General features: G+C 37.1%; 1 protein-coding gene and 1 pseudogene across 1 annotated transcript in view; both read right to left on the reverse strand.

Moving 5' to 3' along the window:
• Nucleotides 1-14,556, reverse strand: part of CARD14 (caspase recruitment domain family member 14) — a 53,600-nt gene extending 39,044 nt beyond the window's left edge. Inside the window, exons 1-2 of the mRNA XM_044003309.1 lie at nucleotides 14,346-14,556; nucleotides 1,570-1,707 (exon numbers count right to left, since the gene is read on the reverse strand). Of these exons, the coding sequence (XP_043859244.1) occupies nucleotides 1,570-1,707; nucleotides 14,346-14,556 (349 nt within the window). The remainder of the gene's footprint in view (nucleotides 1-1,569; nucleotides 1,708-14,345) is intronic.
• Nucleotides 14,557-14,899: 343 nt separating this feature from the next.
• On the reverse strand, nucleotides 14,900-22,358 carry LOC122754867 (annotated as a pseudogene).
• Between the last annotated feature and the right edge of the window lie 274 nt (nucleotides 22,359-22,632).

Consider the following 22,632-nt stretch of genomic DNA (forward strand, 5'->3'; position numbering starts at 1 on the left):
ACACAGCTAATAAGTGTCAAGCATCTGAGGTTGGATTTGAACTCAGGTCCTCCTGAATCCAGGGCTGGTGCTTTATCCACTGCACCACCTAGGTGCCCCCATGCAAACTCATTTTAATGTGAGTATAAATCTACTGATTTATATATATGTGTGTGTTTTTGTTTTTGTTTTTGCGGGGGGTGGGGGGGAGATGCCAACCCTATAGCCCCCCGATATTGTCCTTTCCTGGATTCCTGGCACTATGCTGTCCCTCCCTTCCTCATGACAGCTATGGAACAGGAAAGTTTGCTAAATGACTCAAAAGCAAGGGCTTTTCTTTCTATGTCCCTGGTAGAAAGTTGTCTCCCTTTACTCCCAGAATATCAAGAATAGAAGGGGCAAAACAGAATTATTGCAGGTTCAAATTCCTTGGTTTAAAGAAAAACAAAACCAAAAGAAAAAAAAAAGAAAAAACAAAACCAGCATACTGCGGAAATAATGATAAGGATAATAATAGCTAGCATTTATATAGAGACTTAAGATTTGCAAAACAAATATTTTCACATTTGATCCTCACAATGCTGGGAGGTAGGTAATATTTTTATTCTTATTTTATAGATGAAACAACTGAGACAGGCAGAGGTTAAGTGACTTGTCCAGGGTCACACAGGTAGTATCTAAGGCTGAATATGAACCCAGGACTTCCTAACTCCAAGTCCATCCACATAATTTTGCCACCTAGCAGTTTCTCAGCATTTAATTTGGAGTTAGACAACACATGTTCAAATTCCAAGTCTACAAATTACTACCTAGGTGACCTTGGGCAAGTCACAACTTCTCTGGGCCTCAGTTTTCTCATATGTAAGGGTTTTTTTGTTGTTGGTTTTTGTGGGGCAATGAGGGTTAAGTGACTTGCCCAGGGTCACACAGCTAGTAAGTGTCAAGTGTCTGAGGCTGGATTTTTTTTTTTTTTTTACATATAAGGTATTTTATTTTTTCCGTTACATGTAAAGATAGTTCTCAACTTTTGTTTATACAAGCTTTACAATTTCAGATTTTTCTCCCTCCCTCCCCTCCCTCCCCCCTCCCCTAGACAGCAGGTAATCTGATATAGGTTATATCTGTATATCTATATACATATACATATATATATATATATACACACACACACACACACACACACATATATATATATATATATATATATATACACACATAATAACATTAATCCTATTTCTGCATTAATCCTGTTACAAGAGAAAAAATCAGAGCAGTGATGCAAAACTGAGGCTGGATTTGAACTCAGGTCCTCCTGACTCCAGGGCCAGTGCTTTATCCACTGCACCACCTAGCTGCCCCACCTTATATGTAAGTTTAGTAGGTTGGAACAGATGATCTCTGAGGTCCCTTCCAGCTCTAAATCTATGATCCTATCTATGAAACTTAGGTTGGTCCACTGATAGACTAGGACTTCCCCAAAGTGTATTTTGCCATTGTCATGCTTCTGAGGAGGGGGGGTAACTTGCATCTAATCCATTCCCAGGAAGTTCCTCTCAACTATGGATCCCTGAGAAAAGCCCCAGATCTTACCACGGAAACTGCCCGACTCAACAGAGGGTTCCTGTCCAGTGATTAGTGTGTAAATGTCAGGATTATGAAACTTCAAGCTCTCCAGAAAGGCAATGGCCCCAGTTTTGCCTCGAGTCTTCAGTACATCTAGCAAGTATCCTATGAAACAGAAGAACCATTTTATATTCAGGAGCGTGAAATAGTCTCATTACAGAATGAATATGGCAAGAGAACTGTAACGATTGGAATAACGCCACCTGCTGGATACTTACTGTAGAAGAGTTCTGCCCATGAAGGGAAGGTCTTTGAGGGCAAGACCAGGAGTCAGGAAGTGACGCGGACTAGTGGGAGGAGGAAGGAAGAGACTGGCGCTCAGTCTCGCTCTTTTTCCTCTGGACTCTGGCGGAGAAGGGAGCTAGAAATGTGCTCTCCCTTTAATAGATAGGAATCTAGGCCTTTCTCTCTCTCTTTACCAAATTCTTATTCTCCTTAATAAATGCTTAAAAGTCTAACTCTTGGTAAAGCTTGTAATTGATTGGCGACCACTCATTAGATATTTTAGACAGATTAGCTAGAATTTTAGCCCTTAACAGATGGCTGACCACGAAGAGGAAAGCTAAACCTCAGTCTTCTTCTGATCTTCTGGTTGGGTAAGAAATTTCCCCTACCCTTTAAATTGCTAAGTACTGGCGTACTGGCTGTGTTTTCCTTTAAATTTTTTCAAATGGACCTTTTAAACTCCCTAATTACCCTATTTTTGATTTTAGTCTGTTTAACCAGACAAATGGGAGATAAGATCATGTTAATGCTTTGTTTTTGTGGATTTTCTATTTTTCTTTTTATTTTTGTTAGAAGAGCCAGCAATGTACTCCCACAAAGAAATATCTCCCCCTCTCCCAACCATGCTTTTTCAGAGAAACCTGAAGAGATTCCTGCAGCTTTTCCCACTTCTAACACTAATTGTTGCTCTAATTTTGCATGCCTGGAGGCAATGACCCACCCTCTAGAAGCTTTTAATCCCCTAGCACCTGGAGGCAAAGTGGGGGAAGAGGAATCCAGGCCTGAGTTCAAAATCAAGTCGGATTCAAATTGCCCTGGTCCCTCCCCTCCTCTCCAGACCCCACCCTCTACTCCTCCCATGGCCAAGCCCATAGCTTCCCCTGCCTGGGAAGTCCAGAGATCTGATGCGCATGCTCAACTTTCTCTAACTACATTTGCAGCTTCAGGCTCAGCCCTTCCCCAACCTGGATGTGCTTCTGAGAGAAGCTTAGAAAGCCCTTTAAATTCCACATATGCCCGTTTTGTTCATAATTTTGCTAACCTGCTTTTGTCTTTAATTAGTAATCTTATAAAGCATTTGTATGGTGAAAAGACTGACAGACAATATAGAGGGGTTAAAGAAGAAAAACTTAAGCTGAATAAGAATGACAATCACCATAGTTCAAGACTCCGCTTCTTTTGCCATGGAAGGGTATATATTTTACAGAAATGTAGAAGTAAGCAGCAAGGTATTGATATGAGTATTGGGGATTTTAGATATCGGAATCAAAAGTGTTCTAAATTCACTCAGATTATTAATAGTATCAGTTCAGAGGTTACATAGGATTTCTATGCTATTACATATACATTTTGAAATTAATGGTATGGGTTTATTTTCATAGAGATTTTCATGCTTTTGAGATTGTGTTTTATACCTAGTTTCTAAAACAAGGAGAATATTTGTAAAAGCTTTTTATAGTCATGTGATCAAGTTTATATTTTATAATACTCTTACTGATATTAAGTTCATATTCATTTAGATTTCCTTAGTTTGAATTTCACTGTCTTTTATTGTTCCATGTGTATTTTCTTCTATTCATTTGTCTATCTAATTTTGAAACATTGCAAGATGGTTTTGATTTTATTATACAATGTTAATTCTAGGAGTATTGTGCTCCCATATTCTGAGTTGTTTGTTTTTGTTATTTTTTCTCAACTGATTATTTGATCAAACTCTTTAAAGCATTTCCCTGGCAAATTGTTTGCCATGGCAAGTGTAAATTGATTCTAGAAGTATTATTTTTGATAAGCATATTCCAAAAAAAAAAAAAAAGAGGGGAACATTTGTAAAAGTTTTCTTTTTAAAAAAAAAAGTTTTCTTTGAGATTCTGTTGTGCTTTAACTTGTATTTAAATATGTTCTGATTTTTCACAAAAGTAATTGTATACTAAGTAAAAAAAAGGTATTATTTGAAATTGTTGCATAATTATATATTATATTCTGAGTCAAGATGTATTCACATTTTTTGCAATCATTTATTATCCTCAATTTTTAAATCCATATGAGACTTGGATTATGGGAACTTATCATTTAAGACATTAATTGCCTTTATTCTGAGTTATCAGATGCCAGTTGGCCAAGATGCCATCCAATCACAAGAGGAATACATGCAAGAGCAGACACTGAACTGTCACATGAGGGGAGACATGCATGAAGTCAAGGTATGGCCAAGGGAACGGCTTTTGACAAATGTTGAGGTTGGATTCTCTTGGTTTAATATTTTATTTTATTTTTCCCCACAATATTGTACAGATGGCTGGAAGTATTGATCCCACCCATCTCACTTCTACACCTGGCTTCTATGCTCCCTCCTATATGCCTAATGCCATGGACCATCTCAATCCCATGCATCTGATTAAGTCTGACTCAGTTTCCTCCAATATGTTCGGTGGCATGGACATATATTCCATCCACCTATTTTAAGCCTGGCATACTGCATGGGCAGTACATATTGCTCAAGTGTGGGAATGCTCATATCCCATCATTTCTCTGTTCTTTTATGGTAACCCCCATAATTATCTCAGGTGTCATGATAAATACAGTGTTGAATTTGGCCTTGACACCTGTTACCAATTATATTAGATTTTTAAATTTCTCATAATGGCATGAGGATAATTAGGCAGATGATGCAAAAAATGATGAAACAAAGATAAAAATTATTTTTAAAAATTAATATCACAGCAATTATCTTCTCAATTACCCTCCATAAGGGGGGGACTATAGTAATATTATAATTTTAAAGAATGTTTCAATTTTTGTTTTATTATATGTTTCATGTGTAACAACTAAGATTCTGAATTCCCTTAGACATGTTTTTGAGAACTTTCATTGTTTGATTTGATTATTGACAAAGCTATTTTAAAGTTGTGTTAAGCTCAATTTTGTAGGAAATTTTCCTGGCTGATTACCAGCATCCACACATCAACCCCTGAAAAGACTTCTATTCCACGACTACACCTAGAGGACATCTGAGAAAAGACTTTCAGAGACTTTAAATGAACAATTTTGATTTGTTGTTTTTTTTCTCTTTCTGTTATAATATACACCATCTGTAACATGTATTCTCTGCAGAGGCCCTCCCTTTGCAAGACTAATGTCAAAGCGTCGGTTCATGAGGACAAAAAAAAAATCGCCCCTCTGGACAAAACTTTCCTCTCTTCCTTTTCTATATTGTTGTTCACATATTATTAGTTAGCAATAGTTATTATATTCTTTTTACTGTTCCGTCAAGGAAACATTTTGTTTCTTGAGGAACAACAGGGGGGACTGTAGCGATTGGAATAATGCCACCTGCTGGATACTTACTGTAGAAGAGTTCTGCCCATGAAGGGAAGGTCTTTGAGGGCAAGACCAGGAGTCAGGAAGTGACGCGGACTAGTGGGAGGAGGAAGGAAGAGACTGGCGCTCAGTCTCGCTCTTTTTCCTCTGGACTCTGGCGGAGAAGGGAGCTAGAAATGTGCTCTCCCTTTAATAGATAGGAATCTAGGCCTTTCTCTCTCTCTTTACCAAATTCTTATTCTCCTTAATAAATGCTTAAAAGTCTAACTCTTGGTAAAGCTTGTAATTGATTGGCGACCACTCATTAGATATTTTAGACAGATTAGCTAGAATTTTAGCCCTTAACAGAACTTAGTCTTTGATGGGGGTGGATTGGGTCTTGAGGTGTAATTTGTAGACTAGGGGTCCCAGGAAGGGGACCATCATGTCCCCTTATTATTCCTGTATAAGGTAGAGTCAGGATTTGGTCTACCCTTGCCAGCTGGTTGATGTAACTGCAGAAAGTAAAGGGCAGAAAGGACTCTTCCCATAGGGACTGTTTCTATCTGTGAGAGAGTGCACCCCAGGTTTATCAGGGGAATGTTTTATAGCTACTTCTCTTACTATATACTTACTTAATACTTTCATACTTGCTATACTTATACTTCCTGTACTATCTTAGTAAATGTTTGGATGGTGAATTGTATCAGATACATGTTTGTTCTCCCACACCATACAGAAGGGTGTTGGGCAGCTAGGTGGTGCAGGGGATAAAGCACTGGCCCTGGATTCAGGAGAACCTGAGTTCAAATCTGGCCTCAGACACTTGACACTAGCTGTGTGACCCCAGGCAAGTCATTTAACCCCAATTGCCCCAACAAAAACAAAAACAAATCAAAACAAAACAAAAAAAAAACAGAAGGGTGTCATTCTTTTTTTTCCTGATAAAAGCATTTTATTTTTTTCCAATTACATGTAAAGATAGTTCTCAACTTTTGTTTATACAAGTTTTCCAATTTCAGATTTTTCTCCCTCCCTCCCCTCCCTCCCTTCTCCCCTAGACAACAGGCAATCCAATATAGGTTATATATATATATATAAACATTAAACGTATTTCTGCATTAGTTATGTTATAAGAAAAAAAAATCAGAGCAATGAGGAAAAACCTCAAAATAGAAAAACAACAGCACCAAAACCAAAAGAAATAGTATGGTTCATTCAGCATCTATACTCCACAGTTTTTGTTTTTTTTCCCCTGAATTTGGAGATCCTCTTCCACCATGAGTCCCCTGGAATTCTTCTGTACCATTGAATTGATGAGAAGAATCTAGTTCATCACAGTAGATCAACACACAATGTTGATGATACTGTGTACAATGTTCTTCTGGTTCTGCTCATCTCATTCATCATCATCCCATGCAAGACCCTCCAGGTTTCTCTGAACTCCTCCTGCTCATTGTTTCTTACAGCACAATAAAATTCCATCACATTCATATACCACAGCTTGTCCAGCCATTCCCCAATTGATGGGCATCCCCTCAATTTCCAATTCCTTGCAACCACATAAAGAGCAGCTATAAATATTTTTGTACATGTGGGTCCTTTTCCCTTTTCCATGATCTCTTTGGGGAAAAGACCCAAAAGTGGTATTGCTGGGTCAAAGGGTATGCACAGCTTTATAGCCCTTTGGGCATAATTCCAAATTTCTCTCCAGGATGGTTGGATCAGTTCACAGCTCCACCAACAATGCATTAGTGTTCCAATTTTTCCAAAGCTTCTCCAACATTTATTATTTTCCTTTTTTGTCATTTTAGCCAATCTGATGGGTGTCAGGTGGTACCTCAGAGTTGTTTTAATTTGCATCTCTCTAATCAATAGTGATTTAGAGCATTTTTTCATATGGGAATAGATAGCTTTGATTTCTTCATCAGAAAACTGCTTGTTCATATCCTTTGACCATTTCTCAATTGGGAAATTACTTGGATTCTTATAAATTTGATTTAGTTCCCTATATATTTTAGAAATGAGGCCTTTATCAGAAGTACTGGCCATAAAAATTGTTTCCCAGCTTTCTGCATCCCTTCTAATTTTGGATGCATTGCTTCTGTTTGTTCAGAAACTTTTTAATTTAGTGTAATCAAAATCATCCATTTTGCATTTCATAATATTCTCTATCTCTTGTTTGGTCATAAACTGTTCTCCTTTCCAAAGATCTGAAAGGTAGACTATTCCTTCCTCTTCTAATTTACCTATGGTATCACCTCTTATGTCTAAATCATGTATCCATTTTGACCTTATTTTAGTATAAGGTGTAAGATATTGGTCTATGCCTAATTTCTGCCATACTATCTTCCAGTTTTCCCAGCAGTTTTTGTCAAATACTGAGTTCCTATCCCAGAAGCTAGAATCTTAGGGTTTATCAAACACTACATTACTAGTGTCATTAACTATTGTATCTCCTATGCCTAGCCTATTCCATTGATCCTCCACTCTATTTCTTAGCCAGTACCAGATAGTTTTCATGACTGCCACTTTATAGTAAAGCTCCAGGTTTGGTATAGCTAACCCACCTTCCTGTGCATTTTTTTACCATTATTTCCCTTGATATCCTTGACTTTTTGTTTTTCCAGATGAATTTTGTTATTATTTTTTCTAGCTCTATAAAATAATTTTTAGGTAGTCTGATTGGTATGGCACTGAATAAGTAAATTAATTTAGGTAGAATTGTCATTTTTACTATATTAGTTCTGCCTATCCATGAGCTATTGATATCTTTCCAGTTATTTAGATTTGATTTGATTTGTGTGAAAAGTGTTTGGTAATTGTGTTCATAGAGTTCCTGGGTTTGTCTTGGCAAGTAGACTCCCAAGTATTTTACATTATCTACCGTTACTTTAAAATTTTATTTATTTATTTATTTAGTGAGGCAATTGGTGTTACGTGACTTGCCGAGGGTCACACAGCTAGTAAGTGTTAAGTGTCTGAGGCCGGATTTGAACTCAGGTACTCCTGACTCCAGGGCTGGTGCTCTATCTACTGCGCCACCTAACTGCCCCCTACTGTTACTTTAAATGGAATTTCTCTTTCTATCTCTTGCTGCTGGACTTTGTTGGTCATGTATAGAAATGCTGATGATTTGTGTGGAGTTATTTTATATCCTGCTACTTTGCTAAAGTTGTTAATTGTTTTAAGTAATTTTTGAGTTGATTCTCTAGGATTCTCTAAGTATACCATCATATCATCAGCAAAGAATGATAGTTTTGTTTCCTCCTTGCCTATTCTAATTCCTTTTTCTTCTCTGATTGCTAAAGCTAACATTTATAGTACAATATTAAATAATAGGGGTGATAATGGACATCCCTGTTTCACCCCTGATCTTATTGGGAAGGCCTCTCACTTATCTCTATTGCATATAATGCTTGCTAATGGTTTTAGGTAGATACTGCTTATTATTTTAAGAAAAGCTCCACCTATTCCTAAGCTCTCTAGTGTTTTTATTAGGAATGGGTGCTGTATTTTGTCAAAAGCTTTCTCTGTATTTATTGAGATAATCATATGATTTTGGTTGGTTTTCTTATTGATGTGGTTGATTATGTTAATAGTTTTCCTAATGTTGAGCCAGCCCTGCATTCGTGGGATAAATCCCACCTGGTCATAGTGTATTATCCTGGTGATCACTTGCTGTAATCTCCTGGCTAATATCTTATTTAAGATTTTAGCATCAATATTCATTAGGGAAATTGGTCTATAATTTTCTTTCTCTGTTTTTGCTCTGCCTGGTTTTGGTATCACCACCATATTTGTATCATAAAACGAATTTGGTAGAACTCCTTCACCTATTTTTCCAAATAATTTGTATAATATTGGAATTAATTGTTCTTTAAATGTTTGGTAAAATTTACCTGTAAATCTATCTGGTCCTGGGGATTTTTTTCTTAGGGAGTTCATTAATGGCTTATTCAATTTCTTTTTCTAATATGGGCTTATTTAAGGATTTTATTTCCTCTTCAGTTAACCTGGGCAGTTTGTATTTTTGTAAATATTCATCCATTTCATTTAGATTGTCAAATTTATTGGCATACAGTTGGGCAAAATAATTCCTAATTATTCCTTTAATTTCCACTTCATTGGTGGTAACATCACCCCTTTGATTTTTGATACTGGTAATTTGGTTTTCTTTCTTTTTTAATCAAATTAACCAATATTTTATCTATTTTATTGGTTTCTTCATAAAACCAGCTCTTAGTATTATTGATTAATTCTATAGTTTTCTTGCTTTCAATCTTATTAATTTCTCCTTTAATTTTCAGGATCTCTAGTTTAGTATCTAATTGTGGATTTCTAATTTGTTCTTTTTCTAGCTTTTTAAGTTGCATGCCCAATTCATTGATCTCCTCTTTCTCTTTTTTATTCATGTAAGCAGTTAGAGCTATACATTTTTCCCTAAGCACTGCTTTGGCTGCATCCCATAGATTTTGGTATGTTGTCTCATTATTGTCATTCTCTTGGATATAGTTATTGATTGTTTCTATGATTTGTTGTTTGACCCATTCATTCTTTAAAATGAAATTATGTGGTTTCCAATTGATTTTCAGTCTACTTTTCCATGGCTCTTTCTTACATATAATTTTTATTGCATCATGATCTGAGAAGGATGCATTTACTATTTCTGCCTTTCTACCTTTGACTCTGATGTTTTTGTGCCCTAATACATGGTCAATTTTTGAAAATGTGCCATGTACTCCTGAGAAAAAGGTATATTCCTTTCTATCCCCATTCAATTTTCTCCAGACATCTATCATGTCTAACTTTTCTAGTCATCTATTCACCTCTTTCACTTGTTTCTTATTTATTTTTTGGTTAGATTTATCTAATTCTGAGAGGGGGAGATTCCGATCCCCCACTAGTATAGTATTACTGTCTAATTCCTCTTGTAACTCATTTAACTTCTCCTCTAAGAATTTGGATGCTATACCACTTGGCGCATACATATTTAATATTGATATTACTTCATTATCTATAGTACCTTTTAGCAAGATGTAGTTTCCTTCCTTATTTCTTTTAATGAGATCTATTTTTGCCTGTGCTTTGTCTGAGATAAGGATTGCTACCCCTGCTTTTTTTACTTTAGCTGAAGCATAATATATTCTGCTCCAGCCTTTTACCTTTACTCTGTGTGTATCTCTCTGCTTCAAATGTGTTTCTTGTAAACAGCATATTGTAGGATTCTGGTTTTTAATCCACTCTGCAATTCGCTTCCATTTTATAGCAGAGTTCATCCCATTCACATTCACAGTTAATATTACTGTCTATTCCCCTCCATTCTATTTACCTGCTTTGTACTTTTCCCCCCTTCTTTCACCCTATTCCTCCTCACTGTTTTGCTTCTTACCCCTGCCTCCCCCAATCTGCCCTCCCTTTTTATCACCCCCTCCCTTTTCTTTACCCTTTTCTCCCTTGCTTTTGCCCTCCCTTCTATCACCCCCCTTTCCCTTCCCCTTTTACTTCCCTAAAGAATGAGTTAAGTTTCTTTATCCAAATAAACGTATATGTTATTCCGTCTTTGAATCAAATCTGGTGAGAGTATGGTTGAAACAATGTTCATCCCTCCCTTCTTTCCCTCCATTGTAATAGGTTTTTTCACCTCTTCATATGATGTAATTCACCCCATTCCACCTCCCCTTTCCTCTTCTCCCCATAGACTCCCTTTTTAACCCCTTAATTTTCTTTGTATCATCACATCAAAGACAATTTATATTTATACCCTCTGTGTATAATCCCTCTGTCTGCCCAAATACATTTACAGTTCTCAAGAGTTATAAGTATTATCTTCCAGTGTAGGGATGTAAACAGTTTAACTTAATTGAGTAACTTTTTTTCCCCTCTGTTTACCTTTTTAAACTTCTCTTGAGTCTTGTATGTTGAGATCGAGTTTTCTATTCAGTTCTGGTCTTTTCCTCAGGAAATCTTGAAAGTCCCCAATGTCACTGAATGTCCATATTTTCCCCTGAAAGAGAATGCACATTTTTCTGGGTAATAGATTCTTGGCTGCAATCCAAGCTCCTTTGCCTTCCGGAATATCATATTCCAAGCCTTGCAGTCCTTTAATGTTGAAGCTGCCAGGTCCTGAGCAATCCTGACTGTGGCTCCATGATATTTAAATGGCTTCTTTATGGCTGCTTGGAGTATTTTCTCCTTTACCTGATAATTTTGGAATTTGGCTACAATATTCCTTGGGGTTTTCCTTTTTGGGGTCTCTTTCAGGAGGTGATTGGTAGATTCTTTCAATGATGATTGTATCCTCTGATTCTATAATATCAGGGCAGTTCTCCTTAATAATTTCCTGGAATATGGTGTCTAGACTCTTTCTGATGATGGCTTTCAGGCAGTCCAGTGATTCTCAAATTGTCTGTCCTGGATCTGTTTTTCAGATCAGTTGTCTTTCCAATGAGGTATTTCACATTTTCTTCTATTTTTTCATTCTTTTGATTCTGCTTGACTGATTCCTGGTGTCTCATGGATTCCTTATCTTCCAACTGTCCAATTTTAATTTTTTTTTTTTGCGGGGCAATGGGGGTTAAGTGACTTGCCCATGGTCACACAGCTAGTAAGTGTCAAGTGTCTGAGGCTGGATTTGAACTCAGGTACTCCTGAATCCAGGGCCAGTGCTCTATCCACTGCGCCACCTAGCTGCCCCCAATTTTAATTTTTAAGGCATTGTTTTCTTCAATGAGATTATGTACCTTTTTTTCCATTTTGCCAGATGAATTTTTTTTTTGTTTTGAGGCAATTGGAGTTAAGTGACTTGCCCAGGGCCATACAGCTAGTAAGTGTGAAGTGTCTCAGGCCAGATTTGAACTCAGGTACTCCTGACTCCAGGTCCGGTGCTCTATCCACTGTGCCACCTAGCTGCCCCACCAGATGAATTTTTTTAAGGAACTGTTTTCTTCAATGAGATTATGCACCCTTTTTTTTTTCCATTTGGCCAAATGAATTTTTTTTTTTTTGTGAGGCATTTGGGGTTAAGTGACTTGCCCAGGGTCACACAGCTAGTAAGTGTTAAGTGTTTGAGGCCAGATTTTGAACTGAGGTACTCCTGACTCCAGGGCTGGTGCTCTATCCACTGCGCCACCTAGCTGCCCCGCAAATGAATTTTTTAAGGTATTGTTTTCTTCGGTGAGATTATGCACCTTTTTTCCATTTGGCCAGATGAATTTTTTAAGGAATTGTTTTCTTCAGTCAATCTTTGTGCTTCCTTTTCTAAGCTGCTGATTCTTTTTTCATAGTTTTCTTGTTTTGCTTTCATTTCTCTCCCCATTTTTTCTTCTACCTCTCTCAATTGATTTTTAAAATCCTTTTTGAGCTCTTCCAGGAAGGTTTTTTGTTCTTGAGACCAATTCACCTTCCTTCTTGAGGCTTCACATGTAGGCAATTTGAGAGTATTGTCCTCATCTGAGTTTGTGTTTGCCTCTTCCCTGTTGATACAGAAGCTCTCAATGGAGAGGGCTCTTTTTTGCTTCTTGCTCATATTGCAGCTTATTTATTTATTTTTTAAGTTGAGGTCTGCTCTGGGGGCACCAGGGTCCCTGTTTTGAGCTTCTTGTGCTGGGGTATAGGGGCTGTGTCACCGGCTTTTTACACTGAGGCCTCTATGGTGTGTGGAGTTCCCCATGCTCCTGTCTGAGCGTGCCGGGATCAATGGGCCTAGTCGTGCCTATCCTTTTCGTGGCCCTCCAGCTGGCAACCTGCCCTCTCAGCTGGTGCAGGTGGGTTTCGCCACTGTCCTGCTGCGCCACCAGATTTTTGAGTCAGGATCCAGGGGTCTCAGTTGCTCGGCTGTGGCCCGCAGCTTCCTGCTGACTTGCCCCGACCCCCTTGGCGCTGCGCTGCCACCCTGCGCCCCACTTTTGCCCGAGTCGGACCGACCTTTCCTGAAGTCTTCTAAATTATCTCTGGTTGGAAGACTGTGTCTCTCTGTCTCTTTGCAGGTTCTGTAGTTTCAGAATCCGTCCAGAGGCTTGATTTAATGTTCTTTTTGAGGGAACAGAAGGAGAGCTCAGGCAGCTTGCTGATTCCTCTCTGCCATCTTGGCTCCGCCAGGGTGTCATTCTTAATCCTCAACCAGTATTTTGAAATTCCTTAAGGAATAATCCCAGAATGCTAGGATCACAGTTTTAAATGCTGACAGGGGTCATATAATCTACCCTGCCCCCTAATTTTACAAATGAGATCGAGAGAGGTTAAGTGATGCTTCCACATTCATAAAGGTAGTTTTGTAGCAGAGCTGGAATTCCAACCCAGACCTCTGATTCCAAGAGACATCCTCTTTTTTTCTACATTGCACTATGCACATTGTACCTTTTTCTCAAAATTCATTTTTTTTTAATAAAAGAAGAGCTCTGACTCAGATTCTTTGACATCCTAACCCACTAGAGATGAATCTCCAGTTTAGATTAAACAGGTTTGCCGTAATCTCTCATTTGTCTTGCCATTTTATGACCTTCACTTCAAATTATAAGGAGTCCACAGAAATATTTCAGGTTTTCAGGTGACTCTCAGTATCAGGCATGCATCCAAATCACTGTAGATTCTATTACTTAATCAATCTCATTCAGCATACATTTGGCCTTTGTGCAAAATTGTGCTAATAAACATGCAAATATATGTTAAATAATGCTAAGAGCTACATCTTCAGATCTTAAGGGGAGAAAATATGGTAATATTCATGTTAAACCCACACAAGCCTTACAAGAAAGAACATAGATATTCCATTTACAAGATGCCTAAATGCACCTCCCAAAAGTAAATAATGCCCACTCCCTAATGTATCATTATCTCCTTATGCCACTGATGAAAATACATAGAATTCTCTAGGCATAGCTGAAATACCTCCAAGGTATTTGGACATTTGCCTAGAAGGCAATATTTTTTCAGGGAAATAGAATACTAAGTAGCAGTGGACAGCTGCTATATTTGTGGCCTTAACCCCCTGGAATCTAAAGCAAAATATTCTAACAATTCCTAGAAACTGTACCCAGAAGTCAAAGTTCCAGTCCCTTCCCTCCCATCGTCTCCAGATGCTCCAGTGAAGTGTCTGGGATGATAACAATTCCATGGACTGACCTGAATTGTAGAGCCCAATGCTAGGCATGCAAAAGACACAATAGATACAAGTGGGCTTGACCTGACTTGTGAGAAGGATCCCAGTCCAGGATTCTCACCTACTCTCATGGCATTGTTAGTGAACTTGGGACTGTGCAGAACTTCTTCCTCATCCAGCTGATCTAGCACCTTGGCCTGTCGGAGGTAGGGAGTTAGTCGACTGGGGCAGACATTCCGAACAATCCTATATCGGTGATTCTCCATTATCTCCCACAGGTTCTCCTCATCCAGGGTTGTCAGCTCACGGTCTGTGGGGCACAGGTCTGCCATTGCTGGAACCTTTAAAAAAAAGGAGAACAAGAGGTGAAAATAGGAGTTCCAGCATCAACAAAACAACATTAAGGAAGCAGGATGGTTGTAGAATTAGAGTCCATGCTATTCAAATTCCCTTTCTACATTACTGTGAACCATTTTTTTTTCTTTCTACATTTCTGAAATAGAAAAGGAAAGGACTTTAAAAGGTTATGGTTGCACAATCAAGAACCTTTTGTTTTTGTTTTTGTTTTTTTATCAACTTTATTTTTGAATATATCTCTCTCCTTTCCCCAACCCATCAAGCCACTTGTTACAAACAACTAAAAAGGAAAGGAAGGGATCAATTGAACAAAATCAACTAATACAGCAACTGAGTCTGATAGTCTGTGCAATGTTCCTCACCCATAATGCCCTACATTTGCAACAAGAGTTAGAGATGAATTTTCTCAAGAACCATTTATGACATTTATACCTTCTGTGCTAGCCACTGGGGATACAAAGACAAAAAAACAAAATGGTTCCTGTCCTCAAGGAGTTTACATTCTATCAAAGGAGACAACATGTACATGAATAAGTATAAACAAAAAATATATAAAGTAAATAAAAGTTAATATTGTTGGGAGGTTACTAACTGCTGGGGAGGGGGGAAGGAATGAGGAAAGGCCTTAGGTAGCATGCATTCATTGAAGTGAGCTTTGACAGAAAGCTAGGGATTCTAGGGGGCAAGGGTGAGGAGAGAGTGCATTCCAGGTACTGTGAAAAGGAACACAGTTATCCCTGTTGGAATGTTGGAATGTCATACATATGGAACATCAAGAATGACCCTAACAAAGATACATTGACATCTCCTTCATCACTACACCCTAAGCACCATGAAGTTTACGCACTGGTTGCTATTGTTCAGTTATGTCCGACTCTTCATGATCCGTCCATGGGCTTTTCTCAGCAAAAATATTGGAGTGGTTTGCCATTTTCTTCTCCAGCTTACCTATACACATGAGGACACTGAAGCAAACAAGGTCTTTGGTTTGTGCCCAATGAAGAGTAATGTGCAATAAAGCTGAGTTTCTATGTTCAACTGTCATTGATTTTGATGAAGATGATGAGAATAAGCTGATTTCATACAGTCTCTATAAAGTTCTCTTTCTCTACCTAGTACAAGAAGAAATGGGCTGGAGGTCCAATTGAATGACTGAGGGAGAGTTGTGTAATTTCCTTTTCTGGATGTCTTTATTTTTAATTAGAAAAAACATTTTAATTAAATACAAGGCAACTTTATTCTTCTTTTTAAATTTTGTATTCTGGATGTCTTTTTTGTTATTTAATTAATTGATTAAAAACAATTCCTATCAGGGCAGCTAGGTGGCGCAGTAGATAGAGCACCAGCCCTGGAGTCAGGAGTACCTGAGTTCAAATCTGGCCTCAGACACTTAACACTTACTAGCTGTGTGACCCTGGGCAAGTCACTTAACCCCAATTGCCTCACTAAATAAAACTAAAAACAAAACGAAACAAAACAAACAAAAAAACATTCCTATCAAATGCAATGCAACTTTATTCTTTTTAAAAGTTTAATATACAAAGGGATGTAGTCTTTGACAGAGAAAACCAGAGCAGTTTCATTTCATGAATAACAGTACAATTACAGCTAAAATAATTTGGAAAATCCTTCCTATGGAGTATTTTTAAATACAGCAAGGAAGATTAATGACTATGTTCTCTCTCTCTCTCTTTCTCTTTTTTTGCAGGGCAATTGGGGTTAAGTGACTTGCCCAGGGTCACACAGCCAGTAAGTGTTAAGTGTCTGAGGCCAGATTTGAACTCAGGTACTCATGAATCCAGGGTGGGTGCTTTATCCACTGTGCCACCTAGCTGCTCCCAATGACTATCTTTTCTAATAGCCAGAAATAGATATGTCTACTCTGTTGGGTTTTGCAGTCCAGTTCTATGTTAACTTAAACAGTGTGTATATGTGTGTGTTATGAGGTATGTGTGTTCTATAGGACAGAAGCTTTTAAATCTATTAATTTTATTTTGTCTAATTATTAAACTACTTGTTTGATGACCCTTTTGTGCCCAAGAAATTTTTACATAACCGTGGGTATATAGGCATATAAAAAAGACATATAGGGGCAGCTAGGTGGTGCAGTGGATAAAGCACTGGCCCTGGATTCAGGAGGACCTGAGTTCAAATCCAGCCTCAGACACTTGACACTTACTAGCTGTGTTTCCCTGGGCAAGTCACTTAACCACCAATGCCCCGCAAAAAAAAAAAAAAAAAGACATATATAACCTTTTACTGTTGCCAAATTTTTCATGACCCCCACATTCAGTTATGTAACTCCATAGGGGGTCACAACCCACAGTTTAAGAAGCCTTGGTCTAGGCGAGGCAGCTACATGGCTCAGTGGCTAAAGCACCAGCCCTGGATTCAGGAGGACCTGAGTTCAAATCTGGCCTCAGACACTTGACACTTACTAGCTGTGTGACCTTGGACAAGTCACTTAACCCTCATTGCCCACCATACAAACAAACAAACAAAAAAGAAGCCTTGGTCTAGAGAACTGCAGTATCACAAGAGGAATTTACCTGATTGCTCCTTAGAAATGGACAAGAACAGACTAGATTCTTCTCATGAATCCAACAGTACAAGAAAGTTCCAAAGGACTCATGATGGAAAAGGCTCTCCAAATCAAAAAAAAAAAAAAAAGGAACTGTGGAATATGGATGTTGATTGGACCATATTATTTCTTTTTCGTGCTGTTGTTTTTCTTTTTTGAGGTTTTCCCTTTTTGCTCTGATTCTTATCTTATAACACGACTAATGCAGAAATATGTTTAATGTTATTATATATGTATGAGTATATACATATACATATATATACATACATATATACATATATATATATATCAGATTACCTGCTGTCTAGGGGAGGGAAGGAGAAAAATTTGAAATTGGAAATCTTATATAAACAAATGTTGAAAACTATCTCTACATGCAACTGGAAAATAATAAAATACTTTTATTTTTTTTTAAAAAAAAGAAATGGACAAGGACTTTTACACATGACTTCCTTTAAGTCCCAGCTAAGGTTCCATTTTCAGTCCTACCCAATTCTCTAATCTTAGTGCCTTTCCCTTGAGACTACCCCTAATTTATCATATATATAGAGAGAGATATAGATATAAAATTTGTACATAGTTGTTTGCATGTGGTCTCCACATGAGAACAGAGACTGTCTTTTGTGCCCCCTGTACTTAGCATAGATCCAGGCGCACAGTAGGTACTTAACAAATCCTATTTGACTGACTGACATATTTGGCTTGAAGAGGACTGAAATATTATAGATAATGTAATTTAACTTTGCCTTTGAAGCATATGGCTCTTAAGAACTGATTCTCTGAGTTCCAGAGCAGATGCCCCACCCCACCTCTGTTTTTTTTTTGAAGCTGATTTGTATATGATCGGTGGAGTGGTTGTCATTTTATGGATTTCTAAATTCCAGAGTTTAAATCTTCCTAGGTCTTGGATTTTCTATTGTCAAGGCCAAATTTATTCACTTGTATTCTCTCCATGTGACCAGAAGAGGGCACTCTAAACAACTTATGCTGTTCAAGAAGCAGGTGTGGCAGGTGCAGAAACACTATAACACAATATTCATTATAGTTCTATAGTTATTTATTCTTGAAAGTAAAATATATATATATAATATAAAATATAAAAGTATAAAATGTGTACCATATTGGCTTGCTCTGTGTGTGAATGCATAGTGCAGAAAATACATACTGCCTATACCTTTGTAATTTTGTTTTTGTTTCTCTTTCTCAAAATTACTTTATTTTTCTTCCAGCCATTTTCTAGACAGTAGAGTATCAGTTTTCAGATTATTTGTTTGTGGTTTTCCCTTTTTAAAAATCCCTTCCTGCTCCCCTCCCAAGTTTATTTTTAAAAGGCTAAAGTAAGAGAATAAAGATTAACCCTTTATATTTTATGCCCTTACTATGGGTTACCATCTCATATGGGGTTATGTAACTGAATGTGGGGGTCGCAAAAATTTGGCAACAGTAAAAGTTTATGTATACCTATTTTATATACCTATATAGATGGGGTCATGTAAAAATTTCTCTGGGGAAAAGGGAACATGAGTAGAAAAAGTTTAGCCCTGTCTTATGCAATAGTAGAAGTGCTGCACTTATGTTGGAAATACACTTGGACAAATTTTTCCCCATTTGGAACTAGGTAGGCATCTTTCATTCATCACATTAAAAACCTTGTCAAAGTATCATACCCCAACTATTTTTTTCACACTTACTAGCCAAAGGGTTACACACAATTTCTAGTTTGCAGCGGGAAAATTTTTTTCTTACTCATCAAGTCATTGCTTGTGGACACAATAAGAGGCTTTCAAGATATCTTTCTTATTTGGACTAAAACTATCAACCTTTCCAATGGAAGTTTTTCTCTCTGTGAAAGCACTAGTTTTATAAACATATTTCCTACATTTCTATTTTTGACTCTTTGTTGTTGACTGAAGATTAGTGTCAATAAAGATTAAAAAGGAGATAGAAATAAGATGGCTTGCTTTTTTTGTTTTTAGTAAAAGTCTTTTGTCCTTAGAAAAATACAACATTTTTTTCAGAAATTTGTTAATATCTTTCATTTACTTTTCCTTCCTTCCTTTTTCTTTCTCTCTTTGTCTCTGTCTCTCTGTGTCTTTCTGTCTCTCTGTGTCTGTGTCTCTCTGTGTCTCTGTGTCTCTCTGGGTCTGTCTGTGTTTCTCTGTCTCTCTCTCTGTCTCTCTCATCACAAACTGTTTGACTCAGACTTTTGTTCACTAAAATGTACATCATATAAGCACTAGTGCAAAGCACAATGAATATACTGAAAACCACAAGAATCAGGGAACAGAGCATAAGTAACTTTTTCAGTTCACACTTTGGCCTCTTTGTTCATTAGGTGCTAACCATTGAATATAAAGTCCTTGTACAGAACTGAAAACAAGAATGATTTCTCCTAATTCATTTGTATCCAGGGTATGGCTTCATTCTTGTTGAATTACTTTTCAAATTTACATTCTTGCAAAGTTAACACTGACATATTCATTGCAACTGCTTTTTCTGAGTCGCTGTATATTTTATATAAAATCATGTAAAAAGCATTTTTAAATCTTTTTTATTACTCTCCCTGGTCCTCCCCCTATCACAGTCTCTTATTTCTTTTCCTCCCTGTTCAGTCTCTCTCCTTTTCTCTCTCTCTTTTAACTGTGTCCTTGATTTATCATTGCTTTTTCCTCCTTCCTATTTTCCTTCTGCATCTGACTCCATATCTTTGGTATAGAACTCCTCTGCCTGGACTGGTCATAGATAGGCCCTGAGGCAAGACACTTCCTGAGTTTCCTTTAAAAAGGGAATTGACAAAGTATCTCTATATACTCTCTCAACATTTTTAAGACCTTAAATATTTTTAAATTATTTAATTGTCTAAAGCATAAAAAACCATAATCTTTAAATATATGATCTACTGTGGGCTATCTACAATAAGTTTTTTCATCTTATTTTTTTGTTTATACATCGCATTTATCACTTTCTTTTTTTAAAAAAAATAAAAAGCAGGGTTTTTTTTGGCGGGGCAATGGGGGTTAAGTGACTTGCCCAGGGTCACACAGCTAGTAAGTGTCAAGTGTCTGAGGCTGGATTTGAACTCAGGTACTCCTGAATCCAGGGCTGGTGCTTTATCCACTGTGCCACCTAGCCGCCCCCAAAGCATTTCATTTTTATAAAACAGTGCAATAAGTGTTTTGATTAAAGATTTGAAATGTAAAATAATTACACAATTATACAGTGTTAATAGTAACCAAAATCAACCATAGTTGGGCATTTTAGTGATCTATCTTGTACTGTATATAAGAAAAGAAAAACCATTATTGTTCTTGGTCCAAAAAAGTGAAATTGTTTAAAAATTAGCAAAAAAAGTATGGCATTTAAAATAACAATTTCTATTTTCAGATAAGCTAATTTTAGAGCAAGAGGCAGCTGGTGGCTTAGTAGATAGAGCACTAGGCCTAGAGTCGGGAAGGCTGAGTTCAAATCCAACTTCATATAATTCCTAACTGTGTGACCCTGGGCAAGTTATTTAACCTCCAATAGCCTGACAAAATGGATCCACTGGAGAAGGAAATAGCAAACCACTCCAGTTATCTTTGCCAAGAAGACCCCAAATGGAGGGGGGCAGCTAGATGGTACAGTGGATAAAGCATCAGCCCTGGATTCAGGAGGACCTGAGTTCAAATACAGCCTCAGACACTTGACACTTACTAGCTGTGTGACCCTGGGCAAGTCACTTAACCCTCATTGCCCTGCCAAAAAAAAAAAAGAGACCCCAAATGGGGTCACAGGGTAAGACACAACTCAACAACAACAACAATGAGATCACTAAGGAAAATTTAAAGTTTGTTAAAGCTTAAAACTACACCAAAACTCTTGGGACACTTTGAATAAAGAGAAAAGGGCCCAATAAAAGCCCTTGGGAGACATCCATAGTTAGTGGGCTCTACCCTGATGAAGATCTAGCAAAGAAAACAAAGAAGAAAGTCAGATAGTTAGAAGTACCAAATCGTGTTGAGCAAGCCCAGTGAAGGGAGTATCAATGAGAAGAGGGTGATTGACAATATCAAAGATTGCATAGAAGTCAAGGATGAGATTGAAAAATTGCATCTTAGTTTTGTTAATTCAGAGATAACTAGCAACTTGAGACAGAATAAAAACAGAATTACAGAATAATAATCCTTTAAAAATGAGATCTATTGTATATAAAATAAATCCAACACAAATCATCAGCATTTCTATACATGACCAACAAAGCCCAGCAGCAAGAGATAGAAAGAGAAATTCCATTTAAAGTATATAAAATAAATAAAAATAAGATGTGTTTTCAAAATAGATGTTAGATTTCCATTTCTTCTAAAGATGTTTTCACTAATTTGTTATTCAATTCTGTAGCCTAAACTTACTTCATTACTATTAAAGTATTCATACAAGGTGGACAGACATTGGCTACTTTTTTTGTTTTTTTTTTGGGGGGGGGCGACAAAGGATATGCAACACACTAAAACTTGCTAGGTAAAACTTACATCATTGAGGGTGTGCAAAAAAGAAAAGATTCCCACAATGATTGTAAGGAAACCACTCAAAGTCCCAATAATGTCATTGACAGACATGCTTTATCATTCTTTCAAAAAAGGATAGCTAAACAAGTTAAAATAGACATAGTGAAGAATATATAATGTATTAGCATCACTATAAATGGATTAAATATATCTAGGACCCTGCCTAAATAATTGATTTTTATACTTGTCCAGAGTATAAGGCAGAATTAGTTGCCTCATTTGTAAAATGGGGATAATAATAATATTTACCTCTCAGGGTTATTGTGAGAATGAAATGAGGCAATAATTGTAAAGCATTTAGCCCATAGTAAGAACTATATAAATGTTAGCTATTGTCATCATCATCATCATCATTATTTATCCAGTTCAGCAGGTGCTTCAGTATAGGCTTTCCAACAACAACAACAAAATTCTTTAATAGTAATTCCCAAGCTTTTAAAACAAGAGACTGAAAATATTCCAATAACAGTAAATTGTTACATAAACATGTTCATGTCAATGTTCCATCATAAAAAATTGATGTCAGACACAAAACCATTAAAGGTGGATCCCCCAGATTATGAGAGATCTCATTTAAGGTTTCTATATCCTCCTCTTTTGGAATATGAGTTTCTGTAACAGTAGACCCCAAAATACTCAATAAACTTTCCATTTTTCTATAAGGATTTTCATTTGGAAACATTGATAAAAAGGATAGTGCTTACAAGAACACAAAAAAGCTCCTAATAGAGTTGCTAATATGACGATTGCAAATGCATAAGCAGTCAAGTTGGCTATCTCACCTACTCCCATTGTTAGAAGTCCAACCACTCTTTTTTAAAAAAATTCTTTATTTTTTGCAGGGCAATGAGGGTTAAGTGACTTGCCCAGGGTCACACAACTAGTGTCAAGTGTCTGAGGCCAAATTTGAACTCAGGTCCTTCTGA

The sequence above is a fragment of the Dromiciops gliroides genome, chromosome 4 (genome assembly GCF_019393635.1).
Source record: "Dromiciops gliroides isolate mDroGli1 chromosome 4, mDroGli1.pri, whole genome shotgun sequence".
Lineage (NCBI taxonomy): Eukaryota > Metazoa > Chordata > Mammalia > Microbiotheria > Microbiotheriidae > Dromiciops > Dromiciops gliroides.